At 46.8% G+C, this 21,749-nt stretch overlaps 1 protein-coding gene across 1 annotated transcript in view; it reads left to right on the top strand.

Annotated features, from left to right (window-relative positions):
• Positions 1–21,749, top strand: part of dnah14 (dynein axonemal heavy chain 14) — a 435,381-nt gene that overhangs the window by 315,852 nt on the left and 97,780 nt on the right. The window contains 8 exon segments of the mRNA XM_033020484.1: positions 810–1,009; positions 2,646–2,774; positions 6,546–6,686; positions 8,047–8,214; positions 12,497–12,667; positions 14,888–15,055; positions 17,509–17,598; positions 19,804–20,001. Coding sequence (XP_032876375.1) covers positions 810–1,009; positions 2,646–2,774; positions 6,546–6,686; positions 8,047–8,214; positions 12,497–12,667; positions 14,888–15,055; positions 17,509–17,598; positions 19,804–20,001 — 1,265 coding nt within the window.

The following is a 21,749-nucleotide window of genomic DNA, read 5'->3' as shown; positions in this document are numbered from 1 at the left end:
TGCAAGTGAACCTCTGCCAAACCTGAAAGGACTGTCGGGGTCCCTGGACAGAAGCGAGGGAGGAGGTATAGCGACAGGTGTTCCATCTTCTGCGGCTGCAGGGGAAGGTACCTGGGGAGGGGGTGGTTTGGGTGGTAAGAGATGAGTTAACCAGGGAGTTGCGGAGGGAACGGTCTCTGCGGAAGGTGGAAAGGGATGGAGATGGGAAAATGTGGCTGGTGGTAGGATCCCGTTGGAGGTGGCGGAAATTTTGGAGGTTTATGTGTTGTATGTACCGGATGATGGGGTGGAAGGTAAGGACTAGGGGGACTCTGTCTCTGTTGCGACTAGGGGGAGGGGGAGCAAGGGCGGAGCTGTGGGGTACCGAGGAGACACAAGTGAGGGCCTCATCTATGACGGGAGAGGGGAGCCACCGTTCCCTAAAGAATGAGGACATCTCGTTCCTACACTGACCTTTCTGTCCTCGGTCTCCTCCATTGTCAGAGTGAGGTTAAACGCAACTTGGATGAACAGCATCTCTTATTTCGTATGGGCAGCTTACAGCACAGTAGTATGAATATTGATTTATCTCACTTCAGGTAGCCCCGGCATTCCCTCTCTCTCTATCCCTCCCCCACCCAAGTAACACTAGCTTCTCATTTTCACCCTAGATGCTGCCTGTTCTGCTGAGTTGCTTCAGCTTTTTGTGTCTATCATCAGTTTAAATCAGCAACTGCAGTTCCTTCTTACATATTAAGTCATTAGATTTGTTACCTTCGGAGATTGCATACATTTTAATGGGCTTTCTTTCCCCTCCTGAATTGGCTCAGTTTGCAGCGGGCCACGTTTTGATTTGAGCAAGAAGTACAGTGCTCAAGCCGACACCACGTTCAGCCGTGACATCAAGGAGATGATGATTGCCAGCATACTGATGAGCACTCAGACCACTTCAGCTCAAATCCAGGCTCACATCTTGAATACCCTGATGAAGAGAATCAGAAACAAGCGAAGCATAGAGAAGACCAGAAAGGTTAGTGCACTAATGTAGGAGGACTAGGTCGGGTCACACCAGCTCAACTGTACTCCCAGGTAAACCATACTGCCGCCACTGCAGTGATGAAGATCAATGAGGCATAGTCAATAGGGAGGTCAGGAATTAATTTATTGCTTGTAATCACCGTATATTGTGTTATTTACAATGTTCATACTGTAGTTATTTCTATTGTTAACTATAGTTCATGGTACTATAGTTCATAGTTATTTCATACTTATTGCTCATAGTTAACTTTGGGAAGGTGCTGGTGAGACATAGAAACATAGAAAATAGGTGCAGGAGTAGGCCATTCGGCCCTTCGAGCCTGCACCTCCATTCAATATGATCATGGCTGATCATCCAACTCGGTATCCTGTACCTGCCTTCTCCCCATACCCCCTGATCATTTTAGCCACAAGGGCCACATCTAACTCCCTCTTAAATATAGCCAATGAACTGGCCTCAACTACCTTCTGTGGCAGAGAATTCCACAGATTCACCACTCTCTGTGTGAAAAATGTTTTCCTCATCTCTGTCCTAAAAGATTTCCCCCTTATCCTTAAACTGTGACCCCTTGTTCTGGACTTCCCCAACATCAGGAACAATCTTTCTGCATCTAGCCTGTCCAACCCCTTAAGAATTTTGTAAGTTTCTATAAGATCCCCCCTCAATCTTCTAAATTCCAGCGAGTACAAGCCGAGTCTATCCAGTCTTTCTTCATATGAAAGTCCTGACATCCCAGGAATCAGTCTGGTGAACCTTCTCTGTACTCCCTCTATGGCAAGAATGTCTTTCCTCAGATTCGGAGACCAAAACTCATGGTGAAGAGGCTCCCACTGTGCCTGTAGGGAGGGGGTTCTAAGAGTTCGACCTAGCGATGATGGGCTACTGATAAGGCCGTGACTTAGTGGGGAACCTGAAATTGATGATGCAGGTGCCTGCTTGCAGAGGTGGTGGGTTTGCAGGTGCTGTTGAATTGCCTGAGCGATTAATCGCATTTCATTTGTGAGATGCTGCACACTACAGCCACAGTGCACCTGTGGTGGGTGAACGCACATGTTCCCAGTGAGTGCGCACTCAGTATGTTCCCAGCCGACAACTTTGTAGGAAGGAACTGCAGATGCTGGTTTACACCAAAGATAGACACAAAATGCTGGAGTAACTCAGTGGGACAGACGGCATCTCAGGATAGGATATCTCCCGGCTGCTAAACACTTTAACTCCCCCTCCCATTCCCATGCTGACCTTTCTGTCCTGGGCCTCCTCCACTGTTAAGAGTGAGGCCCAACGCAAATTGGAGGAACAGCACCTTATATTTCGCTTGGGCAGCGTACAACCCAGCGGTATGAATATTGACTTCTCTAACTTCAAGTAACCCTTGCTTTCCCTCTCTCTCCTTCCCTCCCCATCCTAGTTCTCCAGTGCGTCTGACTGTCCTCCTGATTACATTTTATCTGTGTACGCTTTGTTGTCAACTTCCCCTAGCTAACAATGATCTATTCTACATTTTCCTTGACATTCGTCCCCTTTGATGCCTCGTTTAACACCTTACCCTTCCATATCTCCGTGTCTCCCCTGACTCTCAGACATACCTATGACTGCTGTACTATATGTTGCTGTGTGTACTTGTCAGGTGATTATCTTTGTTGATGACCTGAACATGCCAGCCGTTGAGCAGTATGGAGCCCAACCACCACTAGAGCTGATCCGGCAGTTCCTGGACCTGGGTGGATTCTTCGACGTTACAAATCTCAAATGGCTGGTATGTTTCTTATTTTCCTGTTCATGCGTTATCGAGCCATTTAAAAGATAGTGGGACCATACATATATTGCGGTTACAAGAGTAGGTCAGAGAACACACATTCAACTTTCGCCTCAAAGGCTTTCCACAATCTACAAGGCACGAGTCAAGCGGTTGGCAGAATACTCACCCTTTGCTCCCTCTCAAGAAATCCAGTGCCATCCATGGGATGTACTAACCAATTGGATACAAAACCTGGCTCGGTAAAAGGATTCAGAGGGTGGAAGTAGAGTGTTGTTTATCAGGTTGGAGGTCTGCGACCAGTCGTGTACCGCAGCGATTGATGCTGGGTCCAATGTGTTATATATATATATATATATATATATATACAGTATATGTTAAACATATATATATATATATATATATATATATGAATGATTTGGATGAGAATGCATGGCATGATGAATATCATTATGGATTACCTCAAATTGAGGGTGCAGTGGAGTTGAAGGTCCTGTAAGGTCACAAGAGGACAATGATCAACTGAGAAAGTTGACAGGAAATGGCACATGGAATTTAACTTGGACAAGTGCAAATTGACACATTTCGAGAAGTTACATCAAGGCAACAGTGGCGGCACAATGGTAGAGCTGCTGTCTTACGGCACCAGTGACCTGATTTTGAACCTGACTACGGGTGCTGTCTGTACAGAATGGGTATGTTCTCCCTGTGACCATGTGGGTTTTCACCAGGTTCTCCGGTTTCCTCCCACACTCCAAAGTCATACAGGTTTGTGGGTTAATTGGGTTCAGCAAAATTGTAAATTATCCCTAGTGTATACTGGTGATCGCTAGTCAGCACCGATTTGGTGGGCCGAAGGGCCTGTTTCCACACTGTATCTCTAAAATCTAAGCAACACATACAAATTGAATGATAGGCCCCTAGGAAGTATTGTTGAAAGAGAGACCGATAGGTTCAAGTACATGCTTCGCAAAAAGGGGCATATAGGTAAATAGTCTGGTGAAGAAAGAGTTTAGCACATTTGTGTGTATCGGCTCAAGTATTAAGTACAGGGCTTGAAACGTCATGTTCGATTGGTGAGACCATACTTGGAGTGTAGTTCTGGTCTTCACACAACATGAAAGATGTGATTAAACTTGGGAGAGTGGAGAGGAGATACAAAGCGATATTGCTAGGACTGAAGTGCTGTAACACTATATTCTGCACTCTGTTTATTTTATTTTTGTTTCACTACCTGATGTACTAATGAATGGTGTGATTCGCTTGCATAGCTCAAAAAACAAAGCTTTTACTGAAGTAGGATGGAACTGTAGATGTTGGTTTAAACCAAAGATAGACACAAAATGCTGGATTAACTCAGCGGGACAGGCAGCATCTCTGGATAGAAGGAATAGGTGATGTTTCGGGTCGAGACCCTTCTTCAGACTGAATCTGAATTCCCCCTTTCCTTCTATCCAGAGATGCTGCCTGTTCCGCTGAGTCACTCCAGCATTTTGTTTCTATCAAAGCTTTAACTGTACCTTGGTACATGTGATAATAACAAACCAATACTATTATCAAAGTTTTCAGGGAGTCATTGAGACATACTGCAGAATATCCACTTCTTCTGGATTCAACGTATGAAACAGGATTTAGTTCAGGCTCTTTGATTGTTTAAACCTGCTCGCTGTTCAGCAAGATCATTGCCAATCTGACCTTGGCACCAGCTCCACCTTCATGGAGTTATTGAGTCACACAGCACCGAAACAAGCCCTGGGGTCTATGGTTGGCCCATTCATGCCAACTATGGATTACCCTTCTATACAAACATCATTTTTGAGTACTTGGTCCATAGTCTATGTACTTGGTCTATGTATTGGTATTCAGGTGGTCATCTAGATACTTCTACAATGTTGTGAGATCCCCTGCCTCCACCTCCCCAGGCAGCGCATTCCAGATTTCAACCATCCTAAGGGTGAAAAAAATATTTTTTTGGATTTTCCGATTAACAAATATGGTTCTCCAAAATATTTTCCAGGAACACATCTCTTTAATAAATGTAAAAATGACTGTGAATTCCCATGGAACCTCAGTGGTAACAGATCTTCCTGTCACAAACTCACCCAACAACCGTCGCTCCCCATCGCTGAGTCACGTTGAGGACCCTTGGAAGCCGTGGGTTTCGGGTCACAGGAATGGCCACAGACAAAATGACCACTTGCTGACAGTAATTAGAGGCATTAAACTAAACTAAACTAAACTAGATGGCATGTTTAAGAGGGAACTGCAGATGCTGGATAATCGAAGGTAGACAAAAATGCTGGAGAAACTCAGCGGGTGCAGCAGCATCTATGGAGCGAAGGAAATAGGCAAAGTTTTGGGCCAAAACCCTTCTTCAGACTGATGTGAGCGTGGGGGGGGGGGGGGGGGGGGGGAGAAGAAAGAAAGAGGAGGAGACAGAGGGTTGAGGGAGAGCTGAAAAGGGGAAGAGACAGTTGGGACTACCTGAAATCAGAGAATTCAATGTTCATACCGCTCGGGTACAAACTGTCCAAGCAAAATATGAGGTGCTGCTCCTCCAATTTCCGGTGGTCCTCACTCTGGCCGTGGAGGAGGCCCAGGACAGAAAGGTCGGATTCGGAATGGGAGGGGGAGTTGAAGTGCTGAGCCACCGGGAGATCAGGTTGGTTATTGCGAACCGAGCGGAGGTGTTCTGCGAAGCGATCGCCAAGCCTACGCTTGGTCTCACCGATGTAGATCAGCTGACATCTAGAGCAGTGGATGCAATAGATGAGGTTGGAGGAGGTGCAGGTGAACCTCTGTCGCACCTGGAACGACTGCTTGGGTCCTTGAATGGAGTCGAGGGGGGAGATAAAGCGACAAGTGTAGCATTTCTTGCGGTTGCAAGGGAAAGTGCCCGGAGAGGGGGTGGTTCGGGTTGGAAGGGACGAATTGACCAGCGAGTTACGGAGGAAGCGTTCTCTGCGGAAAGCAGACGGGAGGAGATGGGAAGATGTGGCAAGTGGTGGGGTCACGTTGGAGGTGGCGAAAATGATGGAGGATTATTTGTTGTACGTGACGGCTGGTGGGGTGGAAGGTGAGGACCAGGGGGACTCTGCCCTTGTTGCGAGTGGGGCGATGGGGAGAGAGAGCAGTGTCACGGGGTATCGAAGAAACCCTGGTGAGAGCCTCATCTATGTAGGAGAGTGGAATCCCCGTTCCCTGAAGAATGAGGACATCTCCGATGCCCTGGTGTGGAACACCTCATCCTGGGAGCAGGTGCGGCGTAGACGAAGGAATTGGGAGTAGGGGATGGTCCTTACAGGAAGCAGGGTGGGAAGAAGTGTAGTCCTGATAGCCACGGGAGTCAGTCGGTTTATAGTGGATGTCGGTCAGAAAACTAGATGGCACGTTGGCTCAGAGTTGCTGCTTTACCGCGCCAGAGACCCGGGTTTGATCTTGGCTACAGGTGCTTGTCTGTACGGAGTTTGTACATTCTCCCCTTGACCTGCATGGGATTTTTCTGGGAGCTCTGGTTTCCTTCCACACTCCAAAGACGTACAGGTTTGTAGGTTAATTGGCTTGGTATAATTGTAAATTGTCCCAAATGTGTGTAGCATAACGTTAGTGTGCCGGGATCACTGGTTGGCATGGACTCGGTGGGCCGAAGGGCCTGTTTCTGTGCTGTATCTCTAAACTAAACTAAACTGAACTTTGTGCCTGTGCTTGAGTCCAAGATTGCCATTGTCTCACCATGTCTCTCCTGCTCTCTTCTCTCTGCCCGATACCAAGCACGTGGATGATGTGACCCTGTTGGCAGCCTGCGCTCCCCCGGGCGGTGCACGAAGCCAGCTCAGCCAACGTCTGCTCAAACACTTCTGCATCTTCACTCTGCCTCAGCCCTCAACCAAGTCCCTACAGCACATCTTCCAGGTCAGTGTCTTGCTCGCTACAACAGCCAATGCAAAGAACAGGTTAGACGCATAGTTGCATCTCTCAATCTCAGGGCAAGGATAGCACGGGTTAGATACAAATTGAGGCTCACTCAACACTGTCACATCACACATTCTCAGGCCACAAAGTTAGGCCAGTGTGAATCTGACCTATCATTCATCCCAGGGTCAGACACCGGGAGTACTCTCTCCGTGAGCTGAGAGGTACTGACACAAAATCAGAAAGATTAATTGTCGAAAAGCACTAAAAAGTGGTGAGTCTTTGGTGTCCTCAACACTGGACCAGAAAGGCTTTCCTTTCAAGGAATGATCTGGTCTGCTGTTTGAGTGTTGCAAGAGCAGCAGTGTGAGCGTGCAGTCCCTGTTTGAGTATCTAACGGGGGCTGCCTCTCAGGTTTTGGCTGCAGATGAGCCCAACACTGCTGATTTTAGGTTGCTTGGCCAAAGTGGCCATTCACGGGTTCCAGAGGTGGGCAGTTGAGAGTTCTGCCTGAGTCGACTGCCTGCCATTCTTCCAGGTTTACGTTTATTTCTGTGTATCGCTGGAGAGGGAGCACATGGTGTCCATGGGAGCTTGGAAGACATCTCAGGAATAGTGGGCAACAAGGGGGCTCAAGGGCAGCACGGTGGCACAGTGGAGGAGTTGCTGCCTTACAGCACCAGAGTCCCAGGTTCGCCCCTGTCTACGGGTGCTGTCTGTACGGAGTTTTTAAGTTCTCCCTGTGACCGCACAGACTTTCCCCCGGTGCTCTGGTTTCCTGCCACACTCCAAAGATGTACAGGTTTGGAGGTTAATTGGCTTCGGTAAAAATTGTAAATTGTCCCTAGTCTGTAGGATAGTGCTCATGTACAGGGATCGCTGGTTGGCGCAGACTCAGTGGGCTGCAGAACCTGTTTCCACGTTGGATCACTAAACTAAACTAAACTAAACTAATAGTGTGTCCTGGATATCGTCGGCAATGTTATAATTTGATGGTTGTTTGCAAATTGCATGACTAGCAGTTTTGATTAATGAAATACTATGTTAATTGTGACAATGGAATAAAAACTTCTTGTCAAAGAATAAAAAGGCCACGATAATCACAGCATAGCCACAGAGTATAACTCCTTTTATACTGTTCCAATCCCAAACTCCCAGGACAGGGGCAGCAGCAGTGATCCAGTCCGAAGAAGGGTCTCGACCCGAAAAATCACCCATTCCTTCTCTCCAGAGTTGCTGCCTGTCCCGCTGAGTTACTCCACCATTTTGTGTCTATCTTCGGAGATCCTAAGAACATGTATAAAATCTATTTGGTCAACTTATGGAGTATGATACTCTCTTGGAATTCATGTTTCCACAGGTTAAACTTGGCCGTTTTCTGGAGGGCCACAACTTCTTGCCTGTTGTCCGGAATTGCAGGTATCAGCTAGTGACCGCCGCAATTAGCATTTATTACAAAATGTCTCGGCACATGCTGCCCACGCCAATCAATCCCCATTACACGTTCAATCTGCGAGACCTAACGAAGGTACGTTTTCCTACACTGCCAGTCCAGCATATGTGAATGAGACTTCATTTTGTTGTTTGTCCATACCTTTTGGGCAATGTGCGTGTATATCAGTGTGACCTGCATGTCTGTGTATGCATATGTGTTTTATGCGTGCATATGCATGTGAGTCAGTGTGTTAATGTGCATATGCACATTCATATGACTGTTACAGTTCAGTCTATATGTCCTAATCTATATGTGCCGCCAAGTCTGTTGTTGCCACCAAGCTGGGTGGGAAGTGAGCTGTGAGAAGCGTGTAGAAATATATAATTGGGGTAGGCAAGTGAAAAGATGATTGTTTATGCCAATTTCATTCAAGGATTGTGGGCTTCACAGACTGAGCCAGCATTTATTTGCTCCTCACTAATAGCCCATGTTAAGGTGGTGGTAAGCTGCAATCTTAAACCACTGCAATCCTCGAGGTTGATAGGAAGGGAGCTCCAGGATTCGGACCCAGCGATGGTGAACAGCCATCAGGCTATTAAACACAACAAATAAGCCATGAGCTCTGAACTGCAAAAGACTATTGTTATTTGTTATTTGCACTAGATTTGTTATTTATTGAACTTTTTCTTTTTTTCTCCCGTTATATACAATGTTTACATATTCACATATTCTGTTGTGATGCAGCAAGTAAGAATTTCATTGTCCTGTCCGGGACATATGACAATAAAACACTCTTGACTCTTGTCTTGACTCTTGAATGAATGCCACTACATATACCTCCAAGTCTGCACAGCGTGTGGCTTGAAAGGCACCTTCCAGGTGGTAGTTTTCCTTTGCTCTTTCTGCCCTTGCCCTTCTAGCTGGAAGAGGTTATGGGTTTGGAAGGTGCTGTTTAAGGAGTCTTGGTGAGTTGCTGCAATGCATTGGTTTTGATTTTAATATAGGGTATTTATTGTCACGAGATACAGTGAAATAGTTTGTTTTGCATGCTTTCTAGTCTCCACTCCATTCCACCAGCAGAGACCGTTTCCTCCATAACTCCATGGTTAACTCATCACTTTCCACCCAAACCATCCCCTCCCCAGGTACCTTCACCTGCAAACGCAGGAAATGCAACACCTGTCCCTTTACCTCCTCCCTCGACTCTGTCCAGGGACCCCGACAGTCCTTTCAGGTTAGGCAGAGGTTCACTTGTGTAGCGGCAGATTTTTCATATCTTTCAGATAATTAGCACCCTAGCCGCTAATTGGATGAGAATGGATAAGGGGAATATCTTCGGTACGCATGCAAGCTGCCTCAGAGACCTTCAGAGCTTCTCCATTCATAAAGCTTCAGCACACAGTCTTTTAATGAATATTTTCTTTATTGTAGATAGAAAACAGTAAGATACATCCAAGGTTTTTCCGACTTGTTACGGCAATCTTCTTCGAACTCCAGCTCATTACTTCAGATATTAGAAAGCTCCTCGTGTCTCCGTAACAATGACATGCCATGACATGGTCGAAGGATTAACCTTCTCCATCGTCTCTCCAAAACTAATCTAAAAACTAAACTTCTGCGCAAGCAGTTAAGCTGCAAACACGCCCAAAGACACGTCATAAATCCCACCCACATTATAACGGGCAGTCTAAAATTTAAAGGCACATGCCATCCACAATGACATGCAAAACAGGCCAAATGGCCACTACATCTTGCACCTCCTCCAACCTCATCTACTGTACCCGTTGTTCAAGATGTGGACTCTTATACATCGGCTGTCGTAGACTGGGCGATGGTTTCGCTGAACACCTTCGCTCAGTCTGCCTGAACCTACCTGATTTCCTGGTTTCCAAACACTTTAATTCCCCTTCCCATTCCCACACTGACCTTTCTGCCCTAGGCCTCCTGCATTGTCAGAGTGAGGCTAGTCGCAAATTGGAAGAACAGCATCTCATATTTTGCTTGGGTAGCTTACAACCCAGTGGGATGAATATTGATTTCTCTAACTTCAAGTAAGCCCTGCATTCCCTCTCTCGGGGTCAAGGAAAGAGTGTTCACGTCGCGGCCCTGTTTCCACCACCACGCACAAGAAGCACAAGAAGCTCAAGACAGACACCATTGTGCAGATGCAGAGAAGTGTGTTGCGCTCTGGCTGAACAACTTCTAATCTTGTATAAGGGCTCGATAAGAAGAAGACTCCATCTCTCCATCCCTATCCCACCTAAATGGCACCAGATTCCCATTCTCACATAGTAAATAGATAACAATGGCCTGTTTCCTTTATCATCATAACTTTTTTGTATATCTTTCATTCATTTGTTCTATATCTCTCTACATCACTGTCTATATCTCTCATATTCCTTTCCCCTCAATAGTCTGAAGAAGGGTCTCGAGCCGAAACATCATCCATTCCTGCTGCCTGTCTAACTGAGTTACTCCAGCATTTTGTGTCTATATTCAAATCATACGATACTTAAATACAATTAAGCCATACATAGTGAAACAGGTAGTGCAAGAGAAAAACACCAGAGTGCAGAATGTAGTGTCACATGTTTTAGCATGACACCTAAGCTGTACATGATACAAATTGCTGCTGTGCATCAGTGTGGAGTGAGTTGATGGTTGTGGATGGCATGCCTATCAAGCAAGTTGCTTTTACTGTATGGTGTTGAGTGTTGTTAAAGCTGCACTCATCCAGGCAAGTGGAGAATACTCAATCATGCTCCTAATTTGAACCCTATAGATGGTGTCCGGGCGTTGGGGAGTTACTCTTCACAGGATTCCCAGACCCTGACTTGCTCTTGTAGCCACATTGTGTAAAAGGTCAATGGTAACCCTCAGGATATTAACAGTGGGGGTTTCAGTGATGGTAATGCCATTGAATGTCAGTGAAAATATAAAGTAATATACTTGGGTAGTATGAATGGAATGCTAAAATCCTTTAAAAATCAAATGTAAGCTTTGCATTGCTACCTGGGTTGAGGACGAGAATTAGAGAACTGAATTAGGGTCGCACCTTTGGTTCAACCTCTGGTGCTGTCTGTGTGAAGTTTGCTAAATATCCCTGTGTCCAAATGGGTTTCCGCCTACTGCTCCAGTTTCCTCACACAGTCACACATTTCCAAAGACATGCTTTGGCAAGTTAATTTTCCGCAGTGAATTGCCTGTCTTGTGCATGGTAGGAAAATTGAGGTGGAGAGAGAAAGAATAGGAGAGACAGTGGTCAATCCCTGGAACTCTGCCCTGACTGGATCATTAGAGGGTGGTAGGCATAATCTACATGGACATTAATAAAGCTTTTGAACAGGTCCCACATTGTATGAAGGCCCAGCTAGTTAGATCACATGGGACAAAGGATGAGCTCGCCAACTGGAACCAAAATTGGCTTTGTGTAACGAACCACAGAGTGGCAGTGGAAGGTTATTTTTCAGATTGTGGACTTGAAATAAGTAATACGTTACAGCAATTGATGCTAGATGCCTTGTTGTCTGTTGGATGTTACCAGTGTTGTAGAGCAGAGAAAGATCTAGGAGTGCAGATGCACAGTTCCTTGAAGGTGCATAATAGGTAGATAGGATAGTCAAGAAACCTTCATTGGCCTTCATCAGTCAGGGTATGGAATATAAAGTTGGGATGTTATATTACAGTTGTACAAGACGTTCGTGAGGCCGAATTTAAGAGCATTGTGTTCAATTGTGGTCACCTGCTGGAGGAAAGGTGTTGTTAAGCTGGAAAGTGTGCAGAGAAGATTTATGTTGAGGCTTGGACTTGTGGGCATAAGCTACAGGGAGAGGTTGGACAGGCTCGGACTTTGCTTCTTGGAGCGCAGAAGGATGAGGTGTGATCTTTTGGTGGTGTTTAAGATCATGAGGGGAATGAATAAAGTGAATGCACAGAGTCTTTTGCCCAAAGTAGGGGAATCAAGAACCAGAGGACATAGGTTTAAGGTGTGAGGTGAAAGGTTTAATAGAATCTGCAGGGCAACTTTTTCGCACAGATGGTAGTCGGTTTATGGAAGGTAGTTGAGGGCTTGAGGCAGAACTATAACAGCATTTAAAAGACATTTGGATGGGTACATGGATAGGAAAGGCTTCAAGGAATGTGTGCCAAATGCAAGCTGGTGGGACGTGTAGATGGGATAACTTTGTTAGCATGGGCAAACTGACCAAAGGATCTGTTTCCTTGCTGAATGACTCTCTGATTCTAATTCTATTCCTACAAAGGTGGGGTGGGGGGTGGTGGGGGTGGGGGGGGGGGGGGGGGGGGTGTAGTAGATATATGGGCTTATAATTTACATGTGCCACGTGTGAGGAAGAATTTGTCAATTTTTCTGCAGGTGATCAATGGCCTACTCAGAGCTGACAAGACCGACATAGTGTCTAAAAACAGGGTAGTCATTCTGTTTGCCCATGAGCTGACCAGAGTATTCCACGACCGGCTCAGTAACAAGAAAGACAGGCAGATGTTTTATACTTTCCTCGCGGATGACCTCCATAACTACTTCAAGGTGAGTAGGAAAACAACGGGGCAACATTTCAAGTGGAGAGGGAGGGGACAGGCGGGAACACAGGGGAACACAGGGGAACTGGGAGAGGAACGAGTGGCGGCAACAAGGTAAGAGCACAAACCTGGCCCACAGTCACGTTGGCAGTTGTCAACGTGAGAGGGTAAAGATTTAATAGGAACCTGAGGGGTTACTATCTCAAACTGAGGGTGGAGGCGATATGGAATAAGCTGCGAGAGGAAGTAGTTGAGGTAGAGACAATAAGAACATTTGGAACACATTTGGATAGGTACATGAATAGCGTAGACATAGAGGCATTTGGGCCTGGCATGGTAGTAGATTGGATGGGGCATCTTGGTTGGAATGGATGCATTGAGCCAAAGGGCCTATTTCCCTGCTGTGTGACTCTCTAATACATCGGCCTGTAGTGGGCAACCAGAGTTGTACACAGTAAGCTGTTTTGTACGATTGCTATGTGACTTCTCAACGTGGAAATATAGAATGCCTTGGCCTGTGAAGGCAAGCATGCCCCACACCGTTTTCATTGCCACAACCACCTATGTCTCAACATTCAGGGAACTATGGATATATACCCCAAGGTCTCTCCGTACAACAACAATCCTAAGGACTTTGCTATTTACTCTTTATATCATTCCAGAATTTGACTTCCTCACACTTGTCTGGATTAAATTTGTCAAGATCATGGCTGACATACCACACCATCATTTTCCTGCAACATCTCTATTTCCCTTGATTCTATTAACATTTAGAAATCCATTAATCACTGCTTTGTAAGAACTCGACATTTGAGCCTCCTCAGTCCCCAGGGCTTTGAGTTCTAAAGGTTTACAACCTTGTGAACAAAGACATTTCTCTTCATCTCAGTCAGAAATGGCCAAGACCTTATTCTGAAACTGTCAGGGGAAGAATCCTTCCTACATCCAACCTGATAGCCATGCAAGAATTTTATAAGTTTCAATGAGATCTTCTTTCCGCTTGCAATTTGCTTACAGTAAAATAATAGGCGCAAGGAGGATGCCATCACCATTCTATTATATTTAGCTCTGGATCACCTTGACAATGAGAACATCTATATCAGGGTGCTGCTCATTGACCACAGCTCAGCCTGCAATGCCATAATACCGAATACGCTCATCTCTAAACTTCTAGACCTTGGCTTTGAAGCCTCCATCTGCAACTGACTTCTGGACTTCCTGACCGCAGACCTCAGTTGGTTGGAATTGATCATAGCAATTCCTCCACTCTGATTCTCAACACTGGTGCTCCTCAGGGCTGTGTGCTCAATCCCCTACTCTATTCCCTTTAAACACATGATTATGTAGCAAAGAATAGCACCAACTCAATCTTTAAGTTTGCCAACGATAACACTGTTGTTAGCTGGAACAGCAACGATGATGTGGTGGAGTGCAGGAAAAAGATTGAGAACTTTGCATCATAGTATCAAAACAACCACCTAGCCTTTAATGCCAACAAAATAAGGGTTGGTTGTTAACCTAAGGAAATGAGGGGTTAAACACAGCCCTGTCCTCATCAATGGAGTTGCTGTGGAGATGGTCGACAGTATCAAGTTCCTAGGCATCCAGCAACTTAACCTCCACAACCCTCTTGGGTAGGGAATTCCAAAGATTTACTACCCTCTGATTGAAGATATTTCTCCTCATATCAGTCGAATGACCAACGTCTTCCTTGACCACCAGTTCTAGGTACCCCAGCCAGGAGAAACATCAACTCCACTTCTACCCCGTCAAGCCTCATAAGCACTTTGTACTTTGAAAAGTGAGTTCATCTCCCATTCTTCAAGAAGAAACCAAATACATGCGAGCAACTGCACACCTTATGCCGACCAAGATGTCCCATCTCATCCCACAACCACATTTGACCTAGATCTCTCTAAACCTTTCCTATCCATTTGTGTGTCCAAATGTCTTTTAAATATTATTATTTTACCTGACTCAAATACTTCCTCAGGCAGCTTGTCCAATATAGCCACTACCTTTTGTGTGAATAAATTGCACTATAGGTTCCTATTAAATCTTTCACCTCTCACTTTAAGCATTTGGCTTCTAATTCTTGATTCCCCAATCCTAGGGTAAATACAATGTGCATTCACCCTATCTATTTCCCATGTGGTTTTATCTAGCTCAGTATTAGGTCAGTGAGTCTCATGTCCGTTCCAACATTGTTATGCTTTCATTCCAACAGAGCAAGTGGAGCCCTGCCGAGCTGATTGGCAGCTGCTTTCTCTTTGGCGATTTCATGGAGTTCCTAGTTCCAAGCAAAGCTAGAGTCTACCGTCGAATTATGGACATGAAGAACTTGGAAAATGTCTTGGAGCAATACCACCTGAGGCACAACACAGGAAACATGAAGGTGAGGGATGGAACGTCAACACCCTCTGTCTGCACTCAGCAGGACAGGGAGAAGGTGCCAAGCACAGCCACACTCTGCCAACAGCAGGCTGGAACCCCTCTCCCCCACCCCACTCTGAGACCCTTGCTGTGGAGATCCTGATCAACACATTCCCTCTACAGTATAGACCCTAGTCCACACAGTCCCTGTACTATATAGATCCTACACAGGTGCTGTGCAGTACAGGGTCTACACTGCCCAGAGACTGTGTGGAATAGGATGACGCAAGGAACAATGCTGGTTTACCAAAAAAGACACATGGTGCTGGAGTAACTCAGGCAGCATCTCCAAAGAACATGGATAGGTGACATTTTGGGTTGGATCCTTCTTCAAACTGATTGTGGTGGGAGGGGGGCCTGAAAGCGGGAAGAGAGGGACAGGAGAAAGCTTGGTGGATACAGGTGAGGGGGGTTGGATAGGCAGACGGTTGGACAAAGGCCAAAGGTGAAAGGCCAAAGCGTGTTAGATAAGGATAGATGAGAGGTGAATTGTGAAGCCAGAGGAAGGAATATAGGTGGAAGGGGAGGGGGCCCCGATTGCAAGTGTTTGGCGAAAGGGTCACTGAGTCTACGCTAGGTATTGTTGATATTAGGAGGCCACGTTGGGAAAACCAAATGCAGCAGTTGAGGTTAGAGGAGGTGCACGTGAACCTCTGTCTCACCTGGAAAGACTATCCCTACTTACACCTTCCCCCAACTCTTTCTCAGCTACATCGACAATTGCAACAGGGCGGCATCCTGCACCTGTGAAGAACTCGATGATTTATTTGACATTACCACTAATTTCCACTGCCCTCAAATTCTCTTAGATAATCTCTGATACCTCTCTCCCCTTTCTTGATCTCTCTGTCTCTATCATGGGAGACCGACAATCGACTGACATCTACTATAGGGAGGTTTCACGGCAGTCGGGTCACGACCCATGACCCGTACTGTTGCTACGCTACTCCAAATGGATTACACGCGATGAACTGCAGGTAGTCACTTACCATTGTTTCCAGCGTAGCGGGCCCGTTAAAACCCGCCAAAATTGTCAATTATTATGGAAATCGGGATAAGCGTGAGAGACATTTAGCCTACTCCAGAATTCCAAAAGTGAGGAGAAATGACGGCAGATAGAAGCGAGGGCTGAAGGGACAACAGCAGCCAGAGTGCTTGGCGAACATTGGCCGTTTGCTCACTGCATTTCATCAACTGACATTATTTGTGTTTTTTCTTGATTCCTTTGGTTTCAAGAAAGTTTGGTTTCAAGAAATTTTCAGAAGTGATAAATCTGGCTGTAATTTTTTTAATCGCCCATGGTTCTCGTGGGTTTTTACATACAAAATGAAAACGCATCTGAAGAAACATTTACAGCCAGATTTATCACTTCTGAGAATTTTTAGATACCAAAGGAATCAAGAAAAAGCACAAATAATGCCTTGCTGTTGACGAAATGCAGTGAGCAAACGCGATAATTCCCAATATTTTCAATGTTTACCAAGCACTTTAGCTGCTGTAGTCCCTTCAGTTCTCGCTTCTCTATACCTTCATTTCACTTCACGTTTGGAATTCTAAAGTTGGATAGATGTCTCTCACACTTACCCCGACTCCCACAATTTTTATCAGCGCAAAAATTCAACATTTTGGCGGATTTTAACAGGTAGGAAAGTACACGTTTCTAGCATTAACAACATATACAGGAAGTGACGGATGTCTTCCAGTTGGATTTAGCGGCTCCGTGCGTGGAGCCCTATGACCCAGTGACCTTACGTGCAACCCCCCTATAAACCCACTGACTTCCCACAGTTGGCTGGACTACACCTCCTCCCACCCTGCTTCTTACTGGGATGCTATCTCTTACTCTCAACTTCTCTGAATCCACTACATCTGCTCCCAAGGTGAGGCTTTTGATTCTACAACATTCGAGATGGCCTCTTCCTTTAGTAAATGAGGTATCCCTCCTGCTGTCATAGATAGATCCCTCAGCCGCATCTACTTTGTGTACCGTAGTTCTGCTCTCACTCCCCCTCCCCCCATACGGAACAAGGATAGTTTCCCTGGTCCTTAGCTTTCATTCCACCAGTCTCCAACACATCATTCACCGACATTTCTGCCATTTCCGCCACCTTCAACGTGATCCTAGCACCAGTCATATCTTCTCATCCCCACCTCTTTTCGCCTTCTGCAGACACCACTCTCTCCGTAACTCATTGGGTTACTCATCCCTTCCCACCCAAACCTGTCTTTTGTTTGTAAACCAGCATCTACAGTTCCTTGTATCATCTGGTTCCACACAGTCCCTGTACAGCGTAGAGCTTGTACACAGCACCCTCATTGTATACTTCCTATTCTGTGCAGACTTGTAGTGCATAGTTCGTATCATGCGCTAGTGACAATGTTTGTTGGCTGTAACAATGGTGTGTTTTCCCCCAGGCCACCATGCCCGTGTTTTTCGAAGAGGCAGTGGAGCACATTGTCAGGGCTGCTCGAGTCTTCAGCCTGCCGGGTGGACACCTCATGATGGTACACAGCTCCCCTCGCACTGTATCTCTCCCCCTCACACTGCCTCTCTCTCTCCCCCCCTAACACTGTCTCTCCTCCCCTCACACTGTGTCTCTCCCCCTCACACTGTGTCTCTCCCCCTCACACTGTCTCTCCCCCTCACACTGTGTCTCCCCCCTCACACTGTCTCTCCCCCTCACACTGTGTCTCTCCCGCTCACACTGTGTCTCTCCCGCTCACACTGTGTCTCCCCCCTCACACTGTGTCTCTCCCGCTCACACTGTGTCTCTCCCCTCACACTGTGTCTCTCCCGCTCACACTGTGTCTCTCCCGCTCACACTGTGTCTCCCCCCTCACACTGTGTCTCTCCCGCTCACACTGTGTCTCTCCCCTCACACTGTCTCTCCCCCTCACACTGTCTCTCCCCCCCTCACACTGTGTCTCTCCCGCTCACACTGTGTCTCCCCCCTCACACTGTGTCTCTCCCGCTCACACTGTGTCTCTCCCGCTCACACTGTGTCTCCCCCCTCACACTGTGTCTCTCCCGCTCACACTGTGTCTCTCCCCTCACACTGTCTCTCCCCCTCACACTGTCTCTCCCCCCCTCACACTGTGTCTCTCCCGCTCACACTGTCTCTCCCCCTCACACTGTGTCTCTCCCCCTCACACTGTCTCTCCCCCCCTCACACTGTGTCTCTCCCGCTCACACTGTGTCTCTCCCGCTCACACTGTGTCTCTCCCGCTCACACTGTGTCTCTCCCGCTCACACTGTGTCTCCCCCCTCACACTGTCTCTCCCCCTCACACTGTGTCTCTCCCCTCACACTGTGTCTCTCCCCTCACACTGTGTCTCTCCCCTCACACTGTGTCTCTCCCCCTCACACTGTGTCTCTCCCCCTCACACTGCGATAGTCGACTAGGTAGAGAGCAGACTTCATGGACCACATGGTGGAAGGTTATTATTCGGACTGGAGACCTTTAACTAGTGGTGCACCTCAGTGATCGGTGCTGGGCCCATCACTGTCTGTGGTTTATATCGTGATTTGGATGAGAATGTACAAGACATGATTGCAAGTTTGCAGATGGCACTAAAGTTGGTGATAGCAAATATGGCTATCAAAGCTTACATTTAGCAGACGAAATGTGTAGCAAGGAACTGCAGATGCTGGTTTACACCGAAGATAAACACAAAATATTGGAGTAACTCAGCGGGATAGGCAGCATCTCTGGAGAGAAGGAATGGGAGACGTTTCGGGTCGAGACCCTTCTTCAGTCTGTGCATTTTAGGGAGTCAAACCAGTGCAGGACCTTCAAGTTGAATAGCAGGGCCCAGGAGAGTGTTGTAGAGCAGAGGGATCTAGAAGTGCAGGATCTAGAAGTGAGTTCCCTGAAAGTAGCATCACAGGTAGATAGGGTGATCAAGAGGCTTTTTGGTACATTGGCCTTCATCGTTCAAAGTTTTCAGTATAGAAGTTGGGATGTGATGTTACAGTTGTACAAGATGTTAGTGAGTAATGTGTTCAGTTTTGGTCACCATTCCATACAAAGAATGCATTAACCTGGGAAGAGTGCAGAGAAGATTGATGAGGATTTTGCTGGAGAGCTATAAGGAGAACTTAGGCAGGCTTGGATTTGCATTGGCAAGGGTGATCTGATAGAGGTGTATAAAATCAAAAGGGTGAATACACAGAGTCTTGTATCCAGAGTTGGGGGTTCAAGAACTAGAGGACAGAATTAAGGGCATTTGGCGGTCTGAAGAACGACAACCGAAGTTTCCAACAGATCTTTATTCAAAAGTTGGGTTTCCAATATACAGGTTCTCTAGACACGTCTGGCCACAATGGTGGTCAGCGCTGAACTAACGCAAAACAAGCAGCCCCTCCCGAGTTACGTGACTGCAGCTTCCGAACGCCGGGTTCGATCTCTGCGTACGCCAACAGATGCCGCTACAGGTATACCTTTAGAAAGGAGATGAGGTGGAATTTCTTTAGGGGGTGGTGAATCTGTGGAATTCATTGCTACAGACAGCTGTGGAGGCCAAGTCTGTGGGTATTTTTAAAGGGGAGATTGACAGTTTTTTGATTAGTAAGGGTGTCAAACATTATGGGGAGAATGTTTGAATGGTTGATTGGCGGAGTACTCGATGGGTTCATTCTGCTCCTATGACATGAATTTTTGGTTCTCCCCCACCAGCCTTAGGCTGTTTGTGTTTTTTTTTATGGAACAGGTTGGCTTGGACAGTACTGGCAAGGTAACCACTTCCACCCTGGCCTGTCACATTGCAGACTGTGAGCTCTACACACTCACCATCAGGCACAACTCCAGCCACAGTGACTTCCGGGAGGATCTGAAGCAAGTCTTCAAGAAGACAGGTGTTTTTGGAATTAGGACCGTCTTCCAGCTGACCGATTCCGACTACCTCCAGGTTAGAAAAGCAGGAAAAGGTTTGTGTCCCTGCTGATTCCGTTGTTCTGAGGTGATAGATGTGACTCCGAGCTGGGATTTCTAACCCAACCCGCTGTCGTAGGGTCATGTGGCAAGAAAACATGCCGTTCGGCCCTACTCGTACATTCCAACTGAGTTGCCTAACTGAGCTATAATAATAATAATAATAAATTTTATTTATGGGTGCCTTTCAAGAGTCTCAAGGACACCTTACAAAAATTTAGCAGGTAGAGGAAAAACATGTAAGGGGAAAGAAATAAATAGTAGAGACATGACTAGTACACAAAGTAAAGACAGAATTCAATACAAAACACAATATGAGGCAATTAATGCACAGATGAAAAGGGAAGGGGACGTGGGGCTAAGGATAGGCAGAGGTGAAGAGATGGGTCTTGAGGCGGGACTGGAAGATGGTGAGGGACACGGAATTGCGGATCAGTTGGGGGAGGGAGTTCCAGAGCCTGGGAGCTGCCCTGGAGAAGGCTCTGTCCCCAAAACTGCGGAGGTTGGACTTGTGGATGGAGAGGAGACCGGCTGATGTGGATCTGAGGGACCGTGAGGGTTGGTAGGGGGAGAGGAGGTCAGTGAGATATGGGGGGGCCAGATGGTGGAGGGCTTTGTAGGTGAGGATCAGGATTTTGTAGTTGATCCGGTGGGAGATGGGAAGCCAGTGAAGTTGTTTGAGGACTGGAGTGATGTGGTGCCAGGATTTGGTGTGGGTGATGAGTCGGGCGGCTGCGTTCTGGACCAGTTGGAGTCGGTTGATGTAGGTGGAGCTGATGCCAAGGAGAAGTGAGTTGCAGTAGTCCAGTCGGGAGGAGATGAAGGCATGGATGAGTCTTTCAGCAGCGGGAGGTGTGAGAGAGGGTCTGAGTTTGGCGATGTTGCGGAGATGAAAGAAGGAGGTTTTAATGACATGGTGGATGTGAGGCTCAAGGGAGAGGGTGGAATCAAAGATCACGCCAAGGTTGCGGGCCTGGGGAGATGGGGAGACAGTGGTGCCATCGATGGTGAGAGTGGGGTTATTGATTTTGCTGAGTGTGGCTTTGGAGCCTATGAGGAGGAATTCTGTCTTATCGCTGTTGAGTTTGAGGAAATTATGCTGCATCCAGGTTTTTATAGCTGACAACAGGAGTTGATATGGGAGAGGGGGGGGGGGGGGTTGTGGGGGGATTTGGTGCCAAGGTAGATCTGGGTGTCATCAGCGTAACAGTGGAAGTCCAGGTTGAAGTGGCGGAGTATCTGACCAAGGGGGAGGATGTAGATGATGAAGAGGAGGGGGCCGAGTACGGAGCCTTGGGGAACTCCTTGAGTGACTGTGGCTGTCGCAGAGGTGTGGTTGTGGAGAGAGATGGTGGGATCTGTTGGAAAGGTAGGAACGGAGCCAGCTGAGTGCAGAGCCTTCAATGCCGAGGTCTTTGAGCTACTCCGACTTGCCTGCACCTGGCCATATCCCTCCAATCCATGTACCTGTCCTACTGTATTTTTAAGTGGTGTAAATGTACCTGTAATTGTAATGGTGTAATTGCACAACATAAGCTTTTCACTGTCCCTCGGTACACGTGACAATAAACTAAACTGAACTGAACTGTACCTGCCTCTACCACCTCCTCTGGCAGCTTGTTCCATATACAAAACCTCCTTCTGAGGGGAAAAAGTTGCCCCTCAGGTCTCTTTTAAATCTTTCCGCTCTCACCTTCAACTTATTTTCCTCTTGTTTTCGCTTCT

The sequence above is a fragment of the Amblyraja radiata genome, chromosome 5, assembly GCF_010909765.2.
Source record: "Amblyraja radiata isolate CabotCenter1 chromosome 5, sAmbRad1.1.pri, whole genome shotgun sequence".
Lineage (NCBI taxonomy): Eukaryota > Metazoa > Chordata > Chondrichthyes > Rajiformes > Rajidae > Amblyraja > Amblyraja radiata.
The sequence above is the reverse complement of the archived record's forward strand: the minus strand, read 5'-3'. Positions and strand labels throughout refer to the sequence as shown.